The sequence below is a fragment of the Zootoca vivipara genome, chromosome 11 (genome assembly GCF_963506605.1).
Source record: "Zootoca vivipara chromosome 11, rZooViv1.1, whole genome shotgun sequence".
NCBI lineage: Eukaryota > Metazoa > Chordata > Lepidosauria > Squamata > Lacertidae > Zootoca > Zootoca vivipara.
In genome coordinates, this window is record NC_083286.1 from 61,462,963 (window position 1) to 61,486,167 (window position 23,205).

General features: G+C 49.7%; 1 protein-coding gene across 1 annotated transcript in view; it reads left to right on the plus strand.

Moving 5' to 3' along the window:
- Positions 1–23,205, plus strand: part of ARID3C (AT-rich interaction domain 3C) — a 113,889-nt gene that overhangs the window by 64,050 nt on the left and 26,634 nt on the right. The window contains exon 4 of the mRNA XM_060280026.1: positions 17,126–17,198. Within this exon, the coding sequence (XP_060136009.1) occupies positions 17,126–17,198 (73 nt within the window). The remainder of the gene's footprint in view (positions 1–17,125; positions 17,199–23,205) is intronic.

Consider the following 23,205-nt stretch of genomic DNA (forward strand, 5'->3'; position numbering starts at 1 on the left):
GGTGGAAAAATAGATACCAAAGCTTTGAGGTCACACCTGTTTTCGCTTCTTCAAGTTCCACGGCGGCAGGCAGGAGAGGAGGGTAATTGCGCCCGGTTGGGGTGGAGGATCATTCCTGCCTTTATGCGCCGTAATTGGGGTGGTGTTGCCCCCCGAGGGTGTGGAGAGACGAGAGAGGCCAGATGCCTGAGAGAGAGAGAGAGAAAAGGAGAGAGAGAGAGAGAGGTGCATCTCCAGCTCACATTTGTCCAGAATGCAGAGCAGCATATTATTATTATTATTATTATTATTATTATTATTATTATTATTATTTTCATTTCTACACAGCTTTATATTTTTAAGAAAAACCTCAAAGCAGTTTACAGAATATAAAAACATCAAGAAAACAATCTGAAGAAAGTCAAATGTAGAGTATACAGTCAGAGCAACATAATTAACAGAAAACAAAACAAAAATAAAAAAAATTCCTTCAGTAGCACCTTAAAGACCAACTAAGTTTTTTTTTTGGTCTTTAAAAACTTAGTTGGTCTTTAAGGTGCTACTGAAGGAATTTTTTTTTATTTTGTTTCGACTCAGACCAACACGGCTACCTACCTGTAACTAGAAAACCAAAATGTTATCTGAAAGATTTCAAAATGAAACATGACAAAGGAGGTCAGCTACAGAATACATATTTAACACAAACAAAGTTAATAAAAAAAATCTTAAACGTTAAAAAAAATGCTAAGTGAAGTCAAGTATAAGATGCACAGTTAAAACAGCATAACTAACAAGAAAAGAAAATATTGTCAGAAGCACAACACGGCTGTTTGGCAGGCACAAAAAGATGGGGCAAAAGAACCCAATGGTTAGGGTTTGTTGCCAGGCATTAGTTGTTTACCCAAAATTTATTTTCTGTCCTATGAAAATGAATAAAAACCAGAAATAAGTAAGTAAGGGCACTGCTGGGTCAGGACATTTGCCCTTCTAGTCCACTGTCCTGGGAAACCAGCAATCCATGTGCAGTTCTGGACGTCTTGCCACAAGAAAGGATATTGCAGAGGTCCAGAAATTGGGCAGCCAAAACGTCCAAGAGGATGGAGAGAATCCTTGCAGCGTATGGGACCTTTTCGTTTAGAGGAAAGGTGAGTAGGAAGAGACGCGATAGAGGTGCATAAAATCATTTACTGTGATTAATATGTCATATTCATTATTGAAGAATAAAAAAGTAATTTTTATGCCCAGTGTAAAATTGGTAAAAGGTAAAAGAAGACGGGAAAAGAATGACAATTGATAAGATGCACCCATGTAAAAAGGAAAAAAGCCAAAAAAAAACCACACACAAAACCTACCTTATAAACTTGTTAAGGTTGTTATCCAACTATCATTAAATTTGCCCATTGTGAGTCTACGTTTGTATGCGACTTATTCATGTGTTGCAAGATTATACATATCTTCTGTCCATTTGTTGTTGTTGTTGATGATGATGATTATATTTATTTATACGCCAGCTTTTCCTCTGGCAGGTCTCAGAACTGCTTACTCAATAAAATAATAATAATTAACAACACAGGAAAAAAATTCTTTAAAAAACAATTGAACATTGATAGAAAATTGCGCATGGAGGTGGTGAGAGTACAAACTTTTTCTGCCTCAGTAACACTAGAACTTGTTGACACCCAATAAGCTGAATGCTGGGAGATCCGTGAAGGATAAAAGAAAGGCCTTATTTATGCAGCGCTTAGTTGAGTTGTGGAACTCACTGCCACAGGAGGCAGGGATGGCTTTCAAAGTGGATTAGGCAAATTCCTGAAGGAGCAGAAGGCTATGGATAGCTGGTAGCACCAGTGGCCTTCACGGTCGGAGGCAGCAATGCTTCTGAATACCATTTGCTAGAATTGCAGGAGAGGGGAAGGGTCTTGAGTTCGGGTCCTGCTTGTAGGTTTCTCACAGACATTTGGTTGGCCGTGTGTGTGTGTGTGTGTGTGTGTGTGTACAGTGGTATCTTGGTTCTCAAACGCCTTGGTACTCAAACAACTTGGAACCCAAACACTGCAAACCCAGAAGAAGAGGAAGAAGAGGAGTTTGGATTTCCCGCTTTATCACTACCCTAAGGAGTCTCAAAGCGGCTCACAATCTCCTTTACCTTCCTCTCCCACAACAAACACTCTGTGAGGTGAGTGAGGCTGAGAGACTTCAGAGAAGTGTGACTAGCCCAAGGTTACCCAGCAGCTGCATGTGGAGGAGCGGAGACGCAAACCCGGTTCCCCAGATTACGAGTCTACCACTCTTAACCACGACACCACACTGGCTGTTCCAGTTTGTGAACTTTTTTTGGAAGCCAAACGTGCTCCGTTTTGAGTGCCACACTTCCGTTTTGAGTGTTACGCTGAGGTCTGTCTGTTTTTGCGGCTTTTTGTTTTGTTTTTGTGACTGTGTGGAACCCAGTTCATCAGCTGGTTGATTGATTGTGTGACTGCAGTACATGGCTTATTGCTTTCATTTTATGGATCAATGGTCTCGTTAGATGGTAAAATTCATGTTAAAATTGCTCTTTTAGGGGTTGTTTTTAAAAGTCTGGAACAGACCGATCCATTTTGCATTACTTTCTATGGGAAAGTGTGCCTTGGTTTTGGAACGCTTTGGTTTTGGAACGGACTTGCGGAACGGATTAAGTTTGAGAACCAAGGTACCACTGTGTGTGTGTGTGTGTGTGTGTGTGTGTGTACTGAGAGAGAGAGAATGATAAAACCCCAAACTGCATTAAGACATCAAAGTACATAAAAATTCATAAGAAGTAGAACTAATGCGCCTAACTTCAGGAGGTGCCGGACCTGGGAGAGGGGCAGGATTGCAGTTATAGAATGTCTCTGTCCCTTCAAGCCTTGCTGGGCTTTAAATGTAAGCACTGGTTCTTTGAATGGTGCTTGGAAATGAGTGGCGGCTGGCGGAGCAAAAAGGCTGCTTCCATTGGCTGGTTGCAGTTAGAAGCCTTGCAGACGTTTAATGAATGAAACAGCACTTTCTGGGAAGTCTCCAAGGGCAGCTCCAACATGCAGTACGTTGTAGTAGTCTAGTCTTGACCATACAAGGGCTTTGGGGGGCCGGCTAGGGTACTTCTGCCCAGGAGGGGCCACAGCTGGCACGCCAGGAAGTCATTTTCGATGTGCTTCTACATGCTAGTTCTGCCGCTCTGGGGTTGGCCAGGTTCTGTCGCCCAGCTCAACTCTGCTAGCAGGAAGCCCAGCGCTGGCAGCCCCCACCTCCAAGCGGTTCACGATAGCACATACGCTGCAAGTATAAAGATTTATGAGCTATCGCGAACCGCTTGGAGGTGGGGGCTGCCAACTCTGGGCTAGACTACTACAAGGTGCTGTTTGCAGACTGCCCTTGAAGACTGCCACCTGCCTCGTTTACCATAGAAATGAAGAAAAAATAAAAATGTTGCACAAGCTGAAAGTAACACACCTATTAAACTCTGGTCTACCTTTGGGGGTCCCTCTTTCTTCCTAAGCCTGGGGTCCAGTCCTGCCGAGAGAATGGATATTTGTGGGCTCCTGTCTCATTTGTTCCCTTGAGTATATGGCTAGGAAGGGAGATCTGGAGGGAGATCTGGAGTTGGCCTCCCTGGGCCTGGGGGTTGCCCAGACCACTGGCCAGGGTAGGAGACCTCCTGGGTTCAAGACTCCTCAGAAGGCTTTGCATCTGCAAGGTGGCTCACTCCTGACAGCCCCCATTGCTTTGGTGCTGCAGAAGATTGCTTGGCCAAGCAACACAAAGAACCTTGTGTGCGTCTGTGGCTCTAGAGTATCTCGGTGGATCGTCAGCATGCAGGTATCCCCAGGGCTGGAGGTGTTTCCTTGGCCATTGTTGCAGACACAAAACTTGCTTAATTACTCCGACTGCCTATTAAAAACCAGAGAACCTTCCAGAGGTGTTTTGCCTAAATCACTCTGAGCGTGCCTGTCTCGGCTACTGTATATCACTAACACCCCCTCCGGTTGCGACTTCCTCGCACGCCAGCATTAACCGCCTCTCGGAGCGCAATTGTTTCTTTAAATGATTCTGTTTTGTCCTCCGCTCTGTTGTGGAGGCCGGATTCCTTTGTGTGCCTTTTGGAAATCCATTCTGGATTGCTGAGTTTTGTTTCTTTTCAGCCGGCTTTAAATTCTCGCCCCGGTTTCCTGGGAGGAATTGGTGTCTATAGTGCTTTCGATTAGCACTAATTTTTCCTTCATGTGCCCTGACTTTTATGGCGGGAGCATTGATCTCCTAGCCTGCAGTTTGTCACCGTCAACGGAGCATCGGTTAGTGGCAAGGCAGACTCCTCGGAGCTGCAAACTGGGAGCACTTTGGGGCACAGCTGGGGAACCTTTGGCCACCCCAGATGTTGCCAAACTACAACTCCCAACACCCTTGGCTACTGGCCATGCTGGTGGGGGCTGACAAGAGCCTCCCACCATCTTGGAGGGCCAAGGGCTCCCCCTTCCTCCATTAGGGGGTAATGCTAGCTTGCCTATGCCAGTGGGCACCATGGTTACCCCAGGGGTACAGTGGCCAGTCTGATGCAGGCAGGGCAAGAAGGCAGGACAGACATTGCAGGTCCAGCTTGAGCTACAAGCTTAAGCCCACGGTGAGAGCAAACTGAGCCCTTATAACCTTTGCCTCCAGGCTGTCTCTCCCAGGCTTTTCCCACTTGCCACTAACTCAAGAGCCCTCTGTCCCATTGCCTACCTTGTCTGGGGTGTTCCTTTGGACCCATGAGGTGCTATGGAGGCATTTTGTTCCTCGGGCTCGGGGGTACGGTGGAGAAGGGCCATAGCTCAGTGACAGAGCAGGTTCAATCATGGTTGGCATCCGTCTGTCTCCGGAGGCAATGGAGGAATGCACATTTGGGGATGAAGTCAAACCGTTGGAGACTTACAGCGCCTGCTGTGGCTGTAGAGACCAAATGCAGGAGAGACTTATTATTTACATGTTTTGTTGCAGCGGGGGCAGATGAAGGCGTCCGGTTGCGCTGCTGCAAATGCACCAGGGTGTTTCTTCTCTCATTCCTCCTCTGGTCCCTGTTGTGAATACACAACCCAGCCATCTGTCTCCAGGCACTGTGGGTCATCTGCAAGGGATTCCCTACAGCTGGGTTGGTGTTGCCAGCCTACAAAATAGGAGTCTTGGTAGAACACAAACCTGACATGAGTCAACAGTGTGATGCAGCAGCTAAAAAAGCCAATGCAATTCTGGGCTGCATCAATAGGAGTATAGCATCTAGATCTAGGGAAGTAATAGTACCACTGTATTCCGCTCTGGTCAGACCTCACCTGGAGTACTGTGTCCAGTTCTGGGCACTACAGTTCAAGAAGGATACTGACAAGCTGGAACATGTCCAGAAGAGGGCAACCAAAATGGTCAAAGGCCTGGAAACGATGCCTTATGAGGAACGGCTTAGGGAGCTGGGTATGTTTAGCCTGGAGAAGAGAAGGTTAAGGGGTGATATGATAGCCATGTTCAAATATATAAAAGGATGTCATATGGAAGAGGGTGAAAGGTTGTTTTCTGCTGCTCCAGAGAAGCGGATTCAAGCTACAAGAAAGAAGATTCCACCTAAACATTAGGAAGAACTTCCTGACAGTAAGAGCTATTCAGCAGTGGAATTTGCTACCAAGGAGTGTGGTGGAATCTCCTTCTTTGGAGGTCTTTAAGCAGAGGCTTGACAGGCATATGTCAAGAATGCTTTGATGGTGTTTCCTGCTTGGCAGGGGGTTGGACTGGATGGCTCTTGTGGTCTCTTCCAACTCTATGATTCTATGATTCACGTCACATTTGCAATGCCAACTGGCCTGGTGCCGGAAACCATCTCCCTGTAGGGCACATCCCTGGGGATCCTGCCATCTTCCATTCTGTGGGCGTGACCAAGCCAGCATAGACATCGCTGGCACAGCAGTGTGGACATACTGGGAGTGTGGGCTTGGGAGAGAACGTCTTTGTTTGAGACTCTGTCCTGCCATGCATTACCCAAAACTTTCCTGACACAGTTTACGTAGAAGGTGTTTAGGTGCCTCTCATGGAGCTTGCCAGCTGCCCACTTCCATGAAGCAGCATGCTTAACACACAAGTCTTGCAGATCCGGGTCATGTGCCTAGTCTGGCTGCTTTCCTGGAGGCGCCACAGCCTCCGACTCGCAAGTCTGAAATGCTTCTGGACTCTTCTGCAATGCACACCTACCATGAGAGGCATGATGGAGCAGCAGGTGGAACTACTAAGCGGATCTGATCAGGCATTCCTGAACAAGCTCCATGGAAAAGAGTGCATGAAATGCTCTTGTGCAGTGCAAACTATGGAACTCACTCCCACAAGAGGCAGTGGTGGCCATCACTCTAAATGACTTTAACAGGGGATTAGACAAATTCGGGAAGATGATGGCTCTTGAGGGCTATTACCTATGATGGCTGTGCTTTGCTTCCATGGTCAAAGGCAGCAAATCTTCTAAATACCAGTTGCTAGAATTGCAGGAGGGGAGAAAGCTCTTGAGTTTGGGTCCTGCTTGTTGGTTTCTCACAGACATCTAGCTGGCCACTATGAGGACAGGGTGCTAGATTATCGTAGAACTCTCTTAAGTTGGTGGTCATCACTGCCTCTTGTGGCAGGGAGTTCCACAGTTTAACCTTGCGCTGTGTGAAGAAGGACTTCCTGTTATCTTTTCTGAACCTGCCAACATTCAGCTTCCTGGGATGTGCACAAATTCTAGTGTTATGAGAGAGGGAGGAAAACTTTTCCTCTATTCACTTTCTCCGCGGCATGGTGAGTTTCATAATCTTCTATCAGACCATCTCTTATTTTCTCTGTTCTCTAAACTGAAAAGTCCCAAGTTTTGCAACCTTCATTCATGGGAGGGCTGCCTTGCTCTCTCGCTCATCTCATTTCTCCCACTTCTTTTTGGGCATGCCTGTACAAACCCTTTGTTTGCATTCCAGTGCTTCATCCTGCTTATCCGCACAACAGCCCTGTAAGGCTGGCCGCTGCTGTCCCAATTAGACTGGTGGGGGTTAGGGGTTTGCTTCTTCCCAGGACACCTTCCACTCGGCCAGCCTGCAAAGCTGACCTTCTGGGCTGAATAGACCGCCGGATCTTTCTAGGCGGCTGTTATCTTTTCTGAACCTGCCAACATTCAGCTTCCTGGGATGTGCACAAATTCCTCCTCTGGTCCCTGTTGTGAATACACAACCCAGCCATCTGTCTCCAGGCACTGTGGGTCATCTGCAAGGGATTCCCTACAGCTGGGTTGGTGTTGCCAGCCTACAAAATAGGAGTCTTGGTAGAACACAAACCTGACATGAGTCAACAGTGTGATGCAGCAGCTAAAAAAGCCAATGCAATTCTGGGCTGCATCAATAGGAGTATAGCATCTAGATCTAGGGAAGTAATAGTACCACTGTATTCCGCTCTGGTCAGACCTCACCTGGAGTACTGTGTCCAGTTCTGGGCACTACAGTTCAAGAAGGATACTGACAAGCTGGAACATGTCCAGAAGAGGGCAACCAAAATGGTCAAAGGCCTGGAAACGATGCCTTATGAGGAACGGCTTAGGGAGCTGGGTATGTTTAGCCTGGAGAAGAGAAGGTTAAGGGGTGATATGATAGCCATGTTCAAATATATAAAAGGATGTCATATGGAAGAGGGTGAAAGGTTGTTTTCTGCTGCTCCAGAGAAGCGGATTCAAGCTACAAGAAAGAAGATTCCACCTAAACATTAGGAAGAACTTCCTGACAGTAAGAGCTATTCAGCAGTGGAATTTGCTACCAAGGAGTGTGGTGGAATCTCCTTCTTTGGAGGTCTTTAAGCAGAGGCTTGACAGGCATATGTCAAGAATGCTTTGATGGTGTTTCCTGCTTGGCAGGGGGTTGGACTGGATGGCTCTTGTGGTCTCTTCCAACTCTATGATTCTATGATTCACGTCACATTTGCAATGCCAACTGGCCTGGTGCCGGAAACCATCTCCCTGTAGGGCACATCCCTGGGGATCCTGCCATCTTCCATTCTGTGGGCGTGACCAAGCCAGCATAGACATCGCTGGCACAGCAGTGTGGACATACTGGGAGTGTGGGCTTGGGAGAGAACGTCTTTGTTTGAGACTCTGTCCTGCCATGCATTACCCAAAACTTTCCTGACACAGTTTACGTAGAAGGTGTTTAGGTGCCTCTCATGGAGCTTGCCAGCTGCCCACTTCCATGAAGCAGCATGCTTAACACACAAGTCTTGCAGATCCGGGTCATGTGCCTAGTCTGGCTGCTTTCCTGGAGGCTCCACAGCCTCCGACTCGCAAGTCTGAAATGCTTCTGGACTCTTCTGCAATGCACACCTACCATGAGAGGCATGATGGAGCAGCAGGTGGAACTACTAAGCGGATCTGATCAGGCATTCCTGAACAAGCTCCATGGAAAAGAGTGCATGAAATGCTCTTGTGCAGTGCAAACTATGGAACTCACTCCCACAAGAGGCAGTGGTGGCCATCACTCTAAATGACTTTAACAGGGGATTAGACAAATTCGGGAAGATGATGGCTCTTGAGGGCTATTACCTATGATGGCTGTGCTTTGCTTCCATGGTCAAAGGCAGCAAATCTTCTAAATACCAGTTGCTAGAATTGCAGGAGGGGAGAAAGCTCTTGAGTTTGGGTCCTGCTTGTTGGTTTCTCACAGACATCTAGCTGGCCACTATGAGGACAGGGTGCTAGATTATCGTAGAACTCTCTTAAGTTGGTGGTCATCACTGCCTCTTGTGGCAGGGAGTTCCACAGTTTAACCTTGCGCTGTGTGAAGAAGGACTTCCTGTTATCTTTTCTGAACCTGCCAACATTCAGCTTCCTGGGATGTGCACAAATTCTAGTGTTATGAGAGAGGGAGGAAAACTTTTCCTCTATTCACTTTCTCCGCGGCATGGTGAGTTTCATAATCTTCTATCAGACCATCTCTTATTTTCTCTGTTCTCTAAACTGAAAAGTCCCAAGTTTTGCAACCTTCATTCATGGGAGGGCTGCCTTGCTCTCTCGCTCATCTCATTTCTCCCACTTCTTTTTGGGCATGCCTGTACAAACCCTTTGTTTGCATTCCAGTGCTTCATCCTGCTTATCCGCACAACAGCCCTGTAAGGCTGGCCGCTGCTGTCCCAATTAGACTGGTGGGGGTTAGGGGTTTGCTTCTTCCCAGGACACCTTCCACTCGGCCAGCCTGCAAAGCTGACCTTCTGGGCTGAATAGACCGCCGGATCTTTCTAGGCGGCTGCCTAGGTGCTCCCTCCGAACTCTCTGCCGGATTGCTTCCAGCCGCTTTGTCTCTGCTGCCACCCTCTCCTTTGACGGCCGAGGCAGGCCACGCTTATCGTGTCATCAATAGGTCCTCTCTTGGGTCAAGGCCCCCACTCTGCCCCCCAGCTTCCGGCTTGTGCTGCCTTGAAGATGCAAGACCGGCTACAAGGGACGAGTCCTGCCCTCTGACCTCCAGGGCACCGAGTGAACCTTCCCAGGGGACGGAGCAAATTCAGGCTTCAGGGACCTTGACGAGAGGATAAGGAGCCATTTCCCTTTCCCCGAAGCCTTCTTTGCTCCCCCCCTCCCTGCACTGGCAGCAGCTAAATGACCTCGTACCCTTCACCGTTTGCCACCCTTCTTATTTGTTAGTGGCTGTCTAGTGTCTTGTTAGTGGTTTTGGAGCTGCAGTCCAAAACCTCTGGAGGGCACCGGTTTGGCAAAGTCTGTTCATTGCTTAGACAACAGTCGCCCTGTTGGCCCTGAAGGACAAGCAATACGAGTAGGTAAAACAACAGCTCCGGCAAATGGAACCCCTGAATGAATTGAATGCATTTGTGCCCAAAGCAGAGGGAGGTGGGAAATTCTGGCAGTTTCAAACATGCATCGTAGCCGTGATCTCCCTAAGAATCTGATGAAAATCTATCTGGTTGCCAGGACAGAACTTACTGGATCCCTCCCCCCCACAAAAAAACCACCAAGAAGAATCTTGGCTCTTGCTTTCAAGAGGCGGGTTGCTCATTCTCAGGGTTTTGGAGAGTGCTCCGCCTTTCCTATCACACTTCCAAACAAACAAAAGCAAAACTCCTCCCTGCACCCCACTTTCTTTAACTCTCTCTTTTAGTGACCTAGTGTGGCATAACATCTGAGCTAAGAATCAGGAAGCTCCCGGTTCAGAACTCCCCTCTGTCATGAACCCACAAAGCCACACACTTTCAGACTCGGCAGCCGCAATCGGCAATATCGGGGGATATAATATTTATTATTAAATTAATTGCCCGCCTTTCTCCAGCAGGTCCCAGGGTGAGTGACAACAATTTAAATGGGAGTTCTCAAGGAATTATATACGGGCCCATTGATGTTGGTTTCTAGGAGACCTCTCGAGGGGTTTTTCTTTCAACCTGCTTTGCAATAATTCCTTTGTCCTGGTGCAGTTTTCCTGCTCATTTTAAGGCATGGATGGCAACCCCCCCAGTCCCCCCCCCCCCGTGTAGGGGCTACCATGCTGGTCACCGTCCTCCCCCTGTTGAGACCTGCCGCGTTCCAATTTCGGTTGCAGTAATTCTTCCTCAGTTTTTCACCTGCACTTCTAAATCAATGCAGGCAAATCCCTTGCAAACCCGCGCCTTCTTTTTGGGCGCTGCGTCTTCACATCTTTGCCCTGCTTTCTGGGGCATTTCCTCTGCCCCCTTCCAGCTGATAAAACTGCATGCAAAGCAGCAATAACCGAATAATGCCAAACGGGGAAGTTAATCTGTATCCAGGGTCGTTTAATGAAGTTTGTGCTGAGGAGCAGGATTCCACTCTCGCTGGAATCCAGACTGATCCAGTTGCCTCTGCCTCGCTCTGCCTTGGAGGTCCAGGTGGACAGCCCTCACAGGTGCCCCGGCTCGGATCCTGCCTTTCACTGGCAGGGTGGAACACCTGTGCATTTAGAAATATGCAGCCTGGCACCACTTCCCCCCATCTGGTTGCCCTGTGTGAGAACAGGGTGCTGGACAATGTAGGCCCTTGGCCTGATCCAGCAAGCTCTTACTCATTTGTTCATTGCAGTGCTGTAGAGAGCATGCAGCTCCTTCAAGCTGCAAGATCTTTCCCTGGATCTTGATATGAAGGCACCACAAGTAGACCACAAGCTTAACATGAGTCAACTGTGATGGAGCAGGGGGTTGGGCTGGATGACCTCTGGGTGCACTTCCTTCCAACTCTCCAGTTCTGTGGTGCTATGAAATCGGACCAGAAGCTTTCACCGGTTGAATGGTCAGATGAATAAACAAAAGCCCATTTTGATAAATTGGCTGGGAGCCCATTTGGCTGAGCCACAGCAAACTTTGACACTCTGTGGTGGAGAATTTAGGAATGCACTGTTTTTCTTTATTAGTAGCCCCTCTTTCAATTCTGGTGTGGTTTCCTGCTGCCAAACGGGACGGAGGAGAAAGCACTTCGGGCGGTCTCCTTCTTTTACAAACACTTGCAGCTTCCATTGATGAAATAACACCATCTCGCCCTTCCTTCGAAGGGCCATCGTTTTGGTTCCGTCTGTCGATTGACGCCTTTGATTGGGCGGATGATTCAGCGACTAAAACCCTCTCTAATCGGCCTCTGGGGAAACTCTGCAGGGGTTTCTGTGGTCACGAGTGTGTGCGGTTTGGTGGTAGTGGTGGGGGCCTCAAAACGGCCCGTCAGCATATCTAATATTGGGCAGGGTGCCAGGAACCAGCAACGCCATGAGGGAAGTTGGAGCTTCTGTTTTATCTGGGCAGTTCGGCGCCCCCTCCCCTCCCTCGCCTTCTCCTGGGTGCAGAGTCCGAAAGCCAGGGGTTTTTTTGGGGGGGGGGTCATCGTGCAAGCGTCTGATGGGCTCGTGCTGCACAGTTGACCCCGGATTATGTAATCGCCTGGAATTGGCGAAGCGGCTTTCCCTCGCGGTTGGATCCCTTCCAGACCGAAGAGGGAGGGAGCTGGCCGGCCTCCCGACACGTTGGGTAGCCTCCGTGGCTCGAAGTGGCTTTTACCAAATGCGACAGGCCCAATAGCTGCGACCGGAGAAAGCCTGGCTGCCATAGCTGGTTCCTACTGCAGTGCGCTCGATCCAGACACTGCAGTTGGTGCAGAATGCTGCAGCGCGATTGCTGACGGGAGTAAGGCATTGTCAACGCATCCCCCCTATGCTCAGAAGTCTGAACTGGTTGCCCATCTGCGACCACACCTGGTGTTGCCATTTAGTATATTATTATTTATTATTATTATTATTTCTTCTTAGACTTGAATGCCGCCCTTTATCCAGAGATCCCAACATTAAAAAACACATCACAGAGCACCAATAATAAAAAGCATAATAGCAGAGAGCATAATTGTAAAATAATCATAATATCAACAGTGGCCTCCAACAAGCTTTAACAGGCCGTGGATTATTTAACGGCCAAAGGCCTGGGTAAGGAGGAATATTTTTGCCTGGTGCCTAAAGACAGGTAATAAATCCCTTAACAATTCAGGGCCACTTTACCTACAAGATGTGCCCACGCAACCACTTCGATCAGCAAAACTTGCATTACGATAGGGGTCACGTTATACCCGTTCTGTATTTATAAGAACTCAGTGGTTTAGTGTGGCAGCGGCCAGCCTTTGGAACTCCCTGCCACTTGACACCAGGCAGGGGCCTTAACTGCACACTTTTCAGCGCTTGCTAAAAGCATCTGTGTTTAGATGAGCCTGCCCAGGTGCTTAGTGGATTTTAATCTGCTTTTAGTGTTTTAACTTTTTTGCTTGTCTTAAAAGTGCTGTAATTTCTTCTTTTTTTCTTCTTGTTTCATCTTTACGTAAACTGCTTTGAGGGTTTATTTCCCAATTAAATGTATATAGTATTTCTGAATAAATAAATGAATGAATAAATAAATAAATAAATAAATAAACTAGGAGCACAAGTTGAGAGACCTGTGGATGGATCAAGCCAAAGTGGCCCCTTTTAGTTCAGCATCCTGTTCTCACAGTAGCCAGCCAAATGCCTGTGGGAAACCTGAAAGCAGAACCTTGACAGGCAGTGTGGTGTAGTGGTTAGTGTGTTGGACCAGGACCTGGGAGACCAGGGTTCGAATCCCCACCTGGCCATGAAACTCACTGGGTGATACCTTAGGAGCCAGTCCCCGCCTCTCAGCCTAACCTACCTCACAGGGTTGTTGTGGAGATTAAGTGGGAGAACCATGTGTGCCACCTTGCACCTCCAGGTAGGGCTGGAATCCTAGAGAACTGCTGCCAGTCAGAGTGGACAATACCAATCTAGATAGACTCTTAGTGCTGGGCCTTGCAAATCTTCCCTAAAACCTCATTTAGGGGTGGGGTGGGTTGCTGAGTCTGCAGCCCAGAAGCTCACCTCTTATTTCCTTTTTCCTCCTGCGAACTAACTCTAGAATACTAGAGTTGGAAGGGACCTCCAAAGGTCCTCTAGTCCAGCCCGCTGCAATTCATGAATCGCAGAACCCCTTTCTTTCTTTTGTGCCTGCTGCCTGTGAATGCAGCTGTCGCACAGGACATGCCAAGACCCTCCCTGCCCCATTCTGGATGCCTGGCCAAATGCTGCAAAACTCTAGTTCTATTTTCTCTGGCCACGCTACAAATTGCACTGGGGCGCCCGCCATGCCAGCGGAAGGATTGCAATGGAGCTGTGGCCAAGCGGGCTCTGAGCCCGCCGGCTGGGGCAGCTGCCAGCTCAAGGCTTATCTGAACAGTGGCCATGGATTGACGGTGTCACAATTTGCATTGTCGGGGAAGACGGAGAGGGCTGGCCTTGGGCCAAGAATGAAAGGGCAGGAGAGTTTGCGGCTGCCTACCAGTATGAGCAGCTAGACTGGCAGAAGAAGGTGGCTGGCTCCTGAATGCCCTCTAGCCCAAAGAGGTCTCGAAACCCAGAGCAGCAGGCTCAAGCCAGAGGAGGCCACGGAATCGGAGAGGGGAGCTGATGCCGTATGTTGTTGTCATTGTTTAGTCGTTTAGTTGTGTCCGACTCTTTGTGACCCCATGGAACAGAGCACACCAGGCACTCCTGTCTTCCACTGGCTCCCACAGTTTGGTCAAACTCATATTCGTAGCTTCGAGAACACTGTCCAGCCATCTCGTCCTCTTCTCCTTGTCCCCTTCTCCTTGTGCCCTCCATCTTTCCCAACATCAGGGTCTTTTCCAGGGTGTCTTCTCTTCTCATGAGGTGGCCAAAGTATTGGAGCCTCAGCTTCAGGATCTGTCCTTCCAGTGCCATATGTAGCATTATGGAAAGCCATGGGAGCTGTTGTTGGTTCTTGGGGGAGGCGGTTTGCAGGGCAAAGCTCTAAGCCTCCAGACAGCCGGGCAGTCCAAGGGTTAATCATGAAGCAGCAATCTGTGCGGCTGGTCCTTCTTCGGCTGGCATGGTGCCCATTCCCCACGAGGCGTGCCAAGCCACCGTGTGACAGCCTCCTCGCCCCAGATTCCGATCTAATGCGATGTGCTAAGTTACCGGAGCGGCTGCCCCTCTCGGCCGTTTTCCTTGGAGCTCGGGAATGTGGCAGTTTCAAAGGTCTGGGCCAGGAGAGGAGCTGCGCCAGCCTGGACTTACGTTGAGCGCGCATCACTTAGCAGGACACTCCTGGCTGAGCAAAGGGGTTTCCCCTTCGCTTTGGGGAAGAGTCCTAAGGTCTCTTTGCTGTTTAGGAACGTCAGAATCGCCTCCTGGATCAGACCCATGTGCTAATGGTGTACACAGGCCACACTCTTAACTTCTGGCCAGAGGACATGTGGAGCAGAATTGATGGGGAAAAGGTTGGGGGTTATGACTGGGACTGGGCAAAGTGGCCTTGGAGAAGCAGGCGATGTGCTCAGGTGCACAAAGAGGTGCTGTGGCAACTAGCCAGAGCTGCAAGGTGGATCCCAAGGGTGCTTTTGGGGGGCACCTGGAGAGACACTCCCCCAAGACAAGCTCCCAGCAGTGTGGCCCCACCCTCCACATAAGGGTAGGGTGCAAATCCATGTGGGAATGTTGGGCAAATGAATGTTTGCTGAGCTGGGCACCTGTGCACTTTGCCTACCCAATAATCACAAGGCAGATCTGTTTAGAGAGAAGGTATCTGAGGTGTAGAGAATCATATAAATAATAAATAACAACCAGAACCCTGTTTTTCATTTGAAAAGGGGGAAAAAGAGAGCGCTCCTGTTCTGCGTCCACTCAAATTCTGTGCCCCCCCAAGCCTTAATCGATTTGCAGTCTTAAGGACTAGAAACTTGGCTTTGGTTTAAAAACGAAATGTGGGCTTCTCCAGCTGCTAAACACCTGGGCTCACCTGGTGCAGTTGCAGAGGGTGTGTGATCACTGCCACATCGCATCGCAGCCGCTTCAGTTTGTGGCTACAAAACCACTAAACCGTACATGCAGAAAACAATTCTTTTAAAAGCCTTATCCTGGCAGTGGTCAGTTGTGATGCCTGTGTTTGCATGTGCGACTGAAAGAATGATTGTTTCTGGAATATTTTCAAAAAGGGCAACCTTTTAAAAAACTACTGAGTCTCTAGTCTGAAATCAGAATGTCCCCGGACCTCGTTGTGGGAAGAAGGCACAGGTCCTCGGCGCAGCGGCCCCCTCCCCTCCCCATCAATTTCACTCTGTTGGAGCCGGATAATAGAGGTCAGAGGTCAGTAGGGGGCTGCGCCCATCCTGCTAATTGCCCTGATGTAAGGGAGGAGGTGGCCAGGGAGATGGAGGCAGTCCCTACAGGTGTCAAGGAAGGCTCAACAGCAATCGCCAGCACCATCAAATATTTATTTCTTCCACCCGTGCAAAGGTCAAAGGTTGCCGCTGCGGAGGACAAGGAGGGGTGGCAATGGCTCCCTTGGGGGGGCTGCGGACGGCTCTTGGCTCTCGGCCTCTTATCTGGTTGCAAGGAAGGAGAGGGACCCTTTTTGGCTCTCGCCACTTTCTGGTGTTGGGTGGGAGGAATTAGGTATCCGTTTGGGCACATCTCGGTTAGCGCGGCAGAAGCACAAGCTGTCCCCCCCCCCTCAGCTTTTGGGGGGGAGCAGATCTCCCCCCCCCGCTCTCAGAGGAAGGGGAGGAGCTGCAAATGGGAAGAGTAGGACTTGCAGTAGAACTTCTCCTGGTTCAGCCGCAAAGTGAGCCAGCATTGTGTAGTGGTTAGGGTGTCGCACCTGGGAGACCAGGGTTCAAATCCCTACTCGGCCATGAAGCTCGCTGGGTGTAACCTTGGGGGCCAGCTCCTGCCTTTCAGCCTGGCCTACCTCACAGGGTGGTTGTTGTGGCGATTGTAGGGCAGAACCATGCAACTTGCCTCGAGCTCCTTGGAGGATGTGGTGGGGAACAGAGGCAACTAAACCAACGATTTGACTTTGCACGATGGGCAGAGGGGGCCAGAGCTTCATCTTAAGAGAGCTGCCGCGGCATAGTGGTTAGAGTGCCAGAGTAGGACCTGGGAGACCCAGGGTTCGAATCCCCACTTGGCCGTGAAGCTCACTGCGTGTGACTTTGGGGGCCAGTCACTGCGTCTCAGCCTAACCTACCTCACAGGGTTGTTGTGGGGGTTCAACGAGGAGGGAGAGCAGAACCATGCACAGCACCTCCTTGGAGGAAAAGGTGGAGTCCACAGTACATTTTGGGGGAGACCCAATGGGGTTCAGGGATGTGCAAATCTCTCCCCCCCATCTATTCCCTGAAGACCTGCTGTTGTTGTTCAACATTCAACCCAGACACCTCCGAGGGCCTTCTGGTGAAACCACCTTCTGGTGGTTCCCTCCCTGCAAGAAGTGAGGTTACAGGGAACAAGGCCTTCTCGGTAGTGGCACCTGCCCTGTGGAACACCCTCCCATCAGATGTCAAGGAAATAAACAACTATCTGACTTTTAGAAGACATCTGAAGGCAGCCCTGTCTAGGGACGTTTTTAATGACTGATGCTTTAATGTATTTTTAATCTTTTGATGGAAGCCGCCCGGAGTGGCTGGGGAAACCCAGCCAGATGGGCGAGGTAGAAATAATAAATAATAATAGTTGTTGTTGTTGACCCTTGCGGGGGGTCTGGCCTCTAGGAAAGGGGGCCCAAACCTTTCCTGCCCTGCCCTAATCTCTTGCCTTCCTTTTCCCCACATTTGCAGCTGTACGAACTGGACACCGACCCCAAACGCAAGGAGTTCTTGGACGATTTGTTTGGCTTCATGCAAAAGAGAGGTGAGTCAGACATTCTCCGGAGTTCTGGAGAAGGGAGGGGCTGGAATTCAAATCCGGCCCTAATGCACTGTCATTGCATCAACATGATAATATTGCTATCTTTGCGGTTTTTAAAGGAGAGGTTGGCTGGCCATCTGTCAGGGATGCTTCAGCTGAGATTCCTGCCTTGCAGGGGGTTGGACTAGAGGACCCTTGGGTGTCCCTTCCAACTCTACGATTCTATGATTTATTTAGGTGCATTTTTTTATCCTGCCACCTTACAATGGGAATAACACACACGTACCTAAATAAATAAAGATCAACGTCAGTAATCTTTTTTTGAAAGGCTTAAAAGAGTAGAAAGGTGGTAAAAGCACAAAACAGGAGATAGTACAGTGGTACCTTGGTTCTTAAACGCCTTGGTACTTGAATAAATCGGCTCCTAAATACTGCAACCCCAAAAGAGTGTGTTCCGGTTTGCAAATGTTTTTTGGAAGCTGAACGCCTGACACAGCTTCCACTTGAGTGTAGGAAGCTCCTGCAGCCAATTGGAAGCCGCGCCTTGGTTTTCGAACAGTTTCAGGAGTTGAACGGAACGGATTAAGTTTGAGAACCAAGGTACCACTGTATCATATAAAGGTCCACTTGCATTTATGAATGTGACCTGCAATGGTGTTGAGTCGCCAGTATAAATAAGATCAATGCCTGATCAATGTTGTGAACTGCCCTGTGATCTTTGGATGGGCGGTATACAAATTCAATAAATAATAATAATAATCCAACACCTGCGGCGGAGACTCTGGCAACTGTATTTTGAACCGACGGAAGCTTCCGGATTGTCTCCCAAGGCAGCCCCATAAAGAGTGCATAAAGAGAGGCAGAATGAAGCCACAGGGTCAAATCTCCATTCTGGTCTGGACTCATTTGGGGACTGGGAGATATATCCATCTTGGGCTTCCTGCATTGCAGGGGGGTGGGCTGGATGATCCTTGGGGGTCCCACCCAACTCTAGGATCCCATGATTCTCTCTGGGATGCCAAGGCAAGGCTGCGCCCCCCCAGCATCTTTCTCCAAAAGCTTCTTTCTTTAAACAATTCCTGCCTTGTGTGCGTGTCCGTTTTTCCTCCCCCCCCCCCGTTCCCAGCTTCCCCCTCCCAGTTAATTAGCGCAACATTAACCTCTGCCTGGGGTTTTATTTCCTATCGAGCGGCATGTTCATTAATCCAGATTCTGGCAAAGGGCTCTAATTGATGGCAGCCTCCAGACCGCGTGAGCTGTGGTCGTGGAGCCTTTTGAAAATGGCTCCGCGGCTCGATGGGGGATTGGGAGGACGGGGTCAGAGGTTAAAGCATTTATCGAATCGCCTCAATTGCTGGAGCTTCCTATTTATCCCGCCTGACCCCGATAACAAAACCCGGCACCGATTTCCAATGCGGGAGCCACTGCCTGTCAAGCGCCGCCAGAACCCGTGCTTGGCTCCAAGGCTGGGGGGGGGGGGGGAAACTCCGTGGCCTGAAGGCAGCCCTGTGTCCCATCCTCTTCTGCTTCCAGGGTCCTGTCCTGAAAATCGGAAATTTCCATTAAAACAAGAGTGTTCCTGAGCATAAATAACTTGCTCGTCGTTGAGATCAAGGAACAAGATGAAAAACCAAAAAACTTGTGCAGACAGATAAGCTGGACATCGCGATGCTCAGAAAATTCTATCCCTGCCATGAATGGCTTAGTTGAAGATTCCAGCATCTCAGGGGGTGGAACTAATGACAATTAGGGTCTCTTCCAACTTTGTTGTTATTGTTTAGTCGTTTAGTCGTGTCCGACTCTTCGTGACCCCATGGTCACTCCTGTCTTCCACTGCCTCCCGCAGTTTCCTCAACTTTATGTTGGTAGCTTTGAGAACACTGTCCAACCATCTTGTCCTCTGTCGTCCCCTTCTCCTTGTGCCCTCCATCTTTCCCAACATCAAGGTCTTTTCCAGGGAGTCTTCTCTTCTCATGAGGTGGCCAAAGTATTGGAGCCTCAGCTTCACGATCTGTCCTTCCAGTGAGCACTCAGGGCTGATTTCCTTCAGAATGGATAGGTTTGATCTTCTTGCAGTCCATGGGACTCTCAAGAGTCTCCTCCAGCACCATAATTCAAAAGCATCAATTCTTTGGCGATCACCCTTCTTTATGGTCCAGCTCTCACTTCCATACATCACGACTGGGAAAACCATAGCTTTAACAATACGGACCTTTGCCGGCAAGGTGATGTCTCTGCTTTTTAAGATGCTGTCTAGGTTTGTCATTGCTTTTCTCCCAAGAAGCAGGCGTCTTTTAATTTCGTGACTGCTGTCACCATCTGCAGTGATCATGGAACCCCAGAAAGTAAAATCTCTCACTGCCTCCATTTCTTCCCCTTCTATTTGCCAGGAGGTGATGGGACCAGTGGCCATGATCTTAGTTTATTTGATGATGAGTTTCAGACCATATTTTGCGCTCTCCTCCTTCACCCTCATCAAAAAGTACTTCAATTCCTCCTCACTTTCTGCCATCAAAGTTGTGTCATCAACATATCTGAGGCTGTTGATATTTCTTCCGGCAATCTTATCCAGTCCAGCCTTTCGCATGATGCATTCTGCAATTCCATAATTCTATGGGCAGAGGGTTTGGAAGCCTGATGAGGAACGGTTGAAGGAGCTGGGTCTGTTTAGCCTGGAGAAGAGGAGACTGAGACGAGATACAAAGGTGGCTTCAAATATCTTAAGAAGGCTGTCACATGGAAGAGGGAGCAAGCTTGTTTTCTCCTGCTCTGGAAGGTAGGACTTGAACCCATGGCTTCAAGTTCCAAGGCAGGCAATTCTGACAAAACATCAGGAAGAACTTTCTGACAGTAAGAGCCGTTTGACTATGTGATGGAAGGTGGTGGAATCTCCTTCCCAAGAGGTTTTTAAGCAGAGGTTGGCTGGCCATCTGTCAGGGATGCATTGCAGGGGGTTGGACTAGAGGACCCTTGGGGGTCCCTTCCAGCTCTACAATTATATGAATACAGGGCAGCACATACCTAGATGTTCTCCTGCGCATAGGATGCTGCCTTCACCTGAGTCAAAGCACTGATCCATCTCGCTCAGCGCTGTCTGCACTGGTTGGCAGCAGCTCTCCAGGCTTCCAGGCAGGGAGACATTCCCAGTGGAGCCACAGTCAGGGGCAGAAATGTTTCTGAGTACCAATTGCTGGAAACCACAGGAGGGCAGAGTGCTCTTGTGCTCGGATCCTGCTTGCTAGTTCCCTATTGGGGCACCTGGTTGGCCATTACGAGAACTGAACGCCTGTCTGGATGAGCCATTGGCCGGATCCAGCAGGGATCTTTGGATATTCTCAGTTTCCTGGGCTCTACTCCCCTTGCCGACCTCATAAGGCAGTTTTGCCTCCATATTACAACCTATTCTCCCCATTACAAGGCAGTGACAGCAAGCCAGAGCTGGACTCACCCCTATTTGCATGGCTCCAGCTCCAACGTTATCACAGCAGCCACGACCCTCTTTCAATTCCCAATTCCCTTTTGGAGTCTGCAGAAAATCCAACCTGACCGCCTCCCTGCCCCCGTCTCAAGACAAGAGCATCCCTCACCCCTGTCTTCCTGAGATTTCACACAATTGCCAGCCCTGGATGCTGAGCACACAAAATTCCCTACAGGTGGCTCAAAGAAGCGAGCCATGTTGCGTGCTGCGAGGAAAAGAGGCTGCAACTTCCTCCCCTTAAAAAAACACGCAACAAAAACAGGAAGCAAATGAAAATCCTAGATGTCTCTTGACTTGGGGTCGGACGGGACTCTTTCCAAGCCTTAAACGGGATCAATTAGACCCTAAGCGAGACCCACCTGCTGCCTCTTTCGAAGAAGGAACGTGGTTCTCCCGCCAGCCAGGAATGGAGGTGCTGCCAGCCCCCCCCCCGGGTGATGGTGACAAAGCCCCTCCACCCTGGACCCCCCTCTCCACCTGACACGAGATTCATGGCGCCTCCGCTGAGCACCGGCCTCATTATTCTCTCTCAGCTAATTAACTGGCTCTCTCCTGGCTGAGATAAGGGTGCTAATTAACAGCCATTCTCCCCTGGCTGTACATCTGTATCGGGGTCCTTTGTGAGGCTCCTGCCATCGGGGCTGCGGAATCGAATCCCGCGGGAGGGTGGCGGCTTCTCTAGGGCGGGGCGGTCGATGCCCATAAATCCACAGTGGGGAGATAAGAGGCCAGGAGTCTGAGCTCCCTCCCTCTACCCACACTGCATTGATCCCGGGGGTGAGGCACATAAATAACTCGCGTCTTGTGGCTTCCCGGTTGGCATTAATCTGCTGGCCGGTCCCTTGGATGAGGGGGCTAATCTCCCCGAGCGATCTGCGTCTCCATTAGGGCCTCGCAAAAGGGGACGGAGGCATAAGTGATGAGGCCCATTGAGCCACCAGTTGCACCTGCCGAAGGAGGAGGAATCATAGAATCCTAGAGTTGGAAGAGACCCCAAGGGCCATCCAGTCCAACCCCCTGCCAAGCAGGAAACACCATCAAAGCATTCCTGACAGATGGCTGTCAAGCCTCTGCTTAAAGACCTCCAAAGAAGGAGACTCCACCACACTCCTTGGCAGCAAGTTCCACTGTCGAACAGCTCTTACTGTCAGGAAGTTCTTCAGAAGACTTGCAGTTGAATTTGGTATGAAGTACGGGTGGCGCTGTGGTCTAAACCACTGAGCCTTGGGCTTGCCGATTGGAAGGTCGGCGGTTCGAATCCCTGCGACGGGGTGAGCTCCCATTGCTCGGTCCCTGCTCCTGCCAACCTAGCAGTTCGAAAGCACGTCAAAGTGCAAGTAGATAAATAGATAAATAGGGAAGGTAAATGGCATTTCCATGTGCTGCTCTGGTTTGCCAGAAGCGGCTTAGTCATGCTGGCCATATGACCCGGAAGCTGTCTACGGACAAATGCCGGCTCTCTCGGCCTATAGAGCAGATGATAAGATTCTCTCTATTTATAGAATCAAAAAATTGAGACCAGTTTGCCCATTTAGTTCAGTATTGTCTACCCTGACTTGCAGAAGCTCTCCTGCGTTTGAGACGCTTCTGGGTTTTCAGAAAGTTCCAGGAGTCGGATTATTGCACAGGGAGATAACTTGCCTTGCAGAAGGACGGAAGGCAGAAGGGAGAATTGCACCGCCCCAAAACACACACACACTCCCTCCCCTCCTGACCAAGGAGAGGTGAAACAAGTGAAATGAGCTGGTTGAAAAGAATGAAGGCGCCAGGCTTTCAGGCTTATGAAGATCAGCCGAGCCAATATCAGGGTCATAAATTAAGGGGGCGAGAAAGCGGCGCTGAGTGACGGACGTGTTTGAGTTGAGCGGCGATGCCCTGGCGGCCCCTCCGCTGCAAATGGATGGCTTTTCGATAGCTCCCATTCACGGCCACCCAGAAGAAAGGAAGGGCATAAATAAAGAGCTTTTCTCTGCCTGTGTGTCAGGGGCTGGCAGCTGCTTCCATGGTGCCCTGCCCAGAGGACCCCACTGCCTGCGGAGGGAGGGCCAGACAGATCTCTGCTTGTTGGGCATGTGAGGGGGGGGGCGACTGATGCTGCAGGCACAGGAACCACCCCAGAGTCTCTCCGCCCCCCTCCATCTTGCCTCAAGAGCCACCAGGGAAAGGTAACTGATAAGCAAAGTATGCCCACCTAATGCTTTTCTGAAGCTATTTTTGCTTCTGCTTTTGGAACATCCTACGGAATCTCTATGGTTGGGAGGGATCCCAAGGGCCATCTAGTCCAACCCCCTGCAATGCGGGAGAAATCCAGTGGCAATGAGTCCCACTGGCCAGATGGGGTTGTTTGAATAAGTCCCTCCTCCACCCCCACCCCCACCCCGTTTTCCTTTGTTCTGCTACCTACTTGAGCCTTTCTTCCTGCTAACAGCCTGGGGGGCTATGTGACACCCCCTCATATGTGCATTGCCCTTCATCACCCCCACTAAGGCTGCCCCACATTTCTGAGAGTGGGCAGACTCTTCCCCCCCCCAC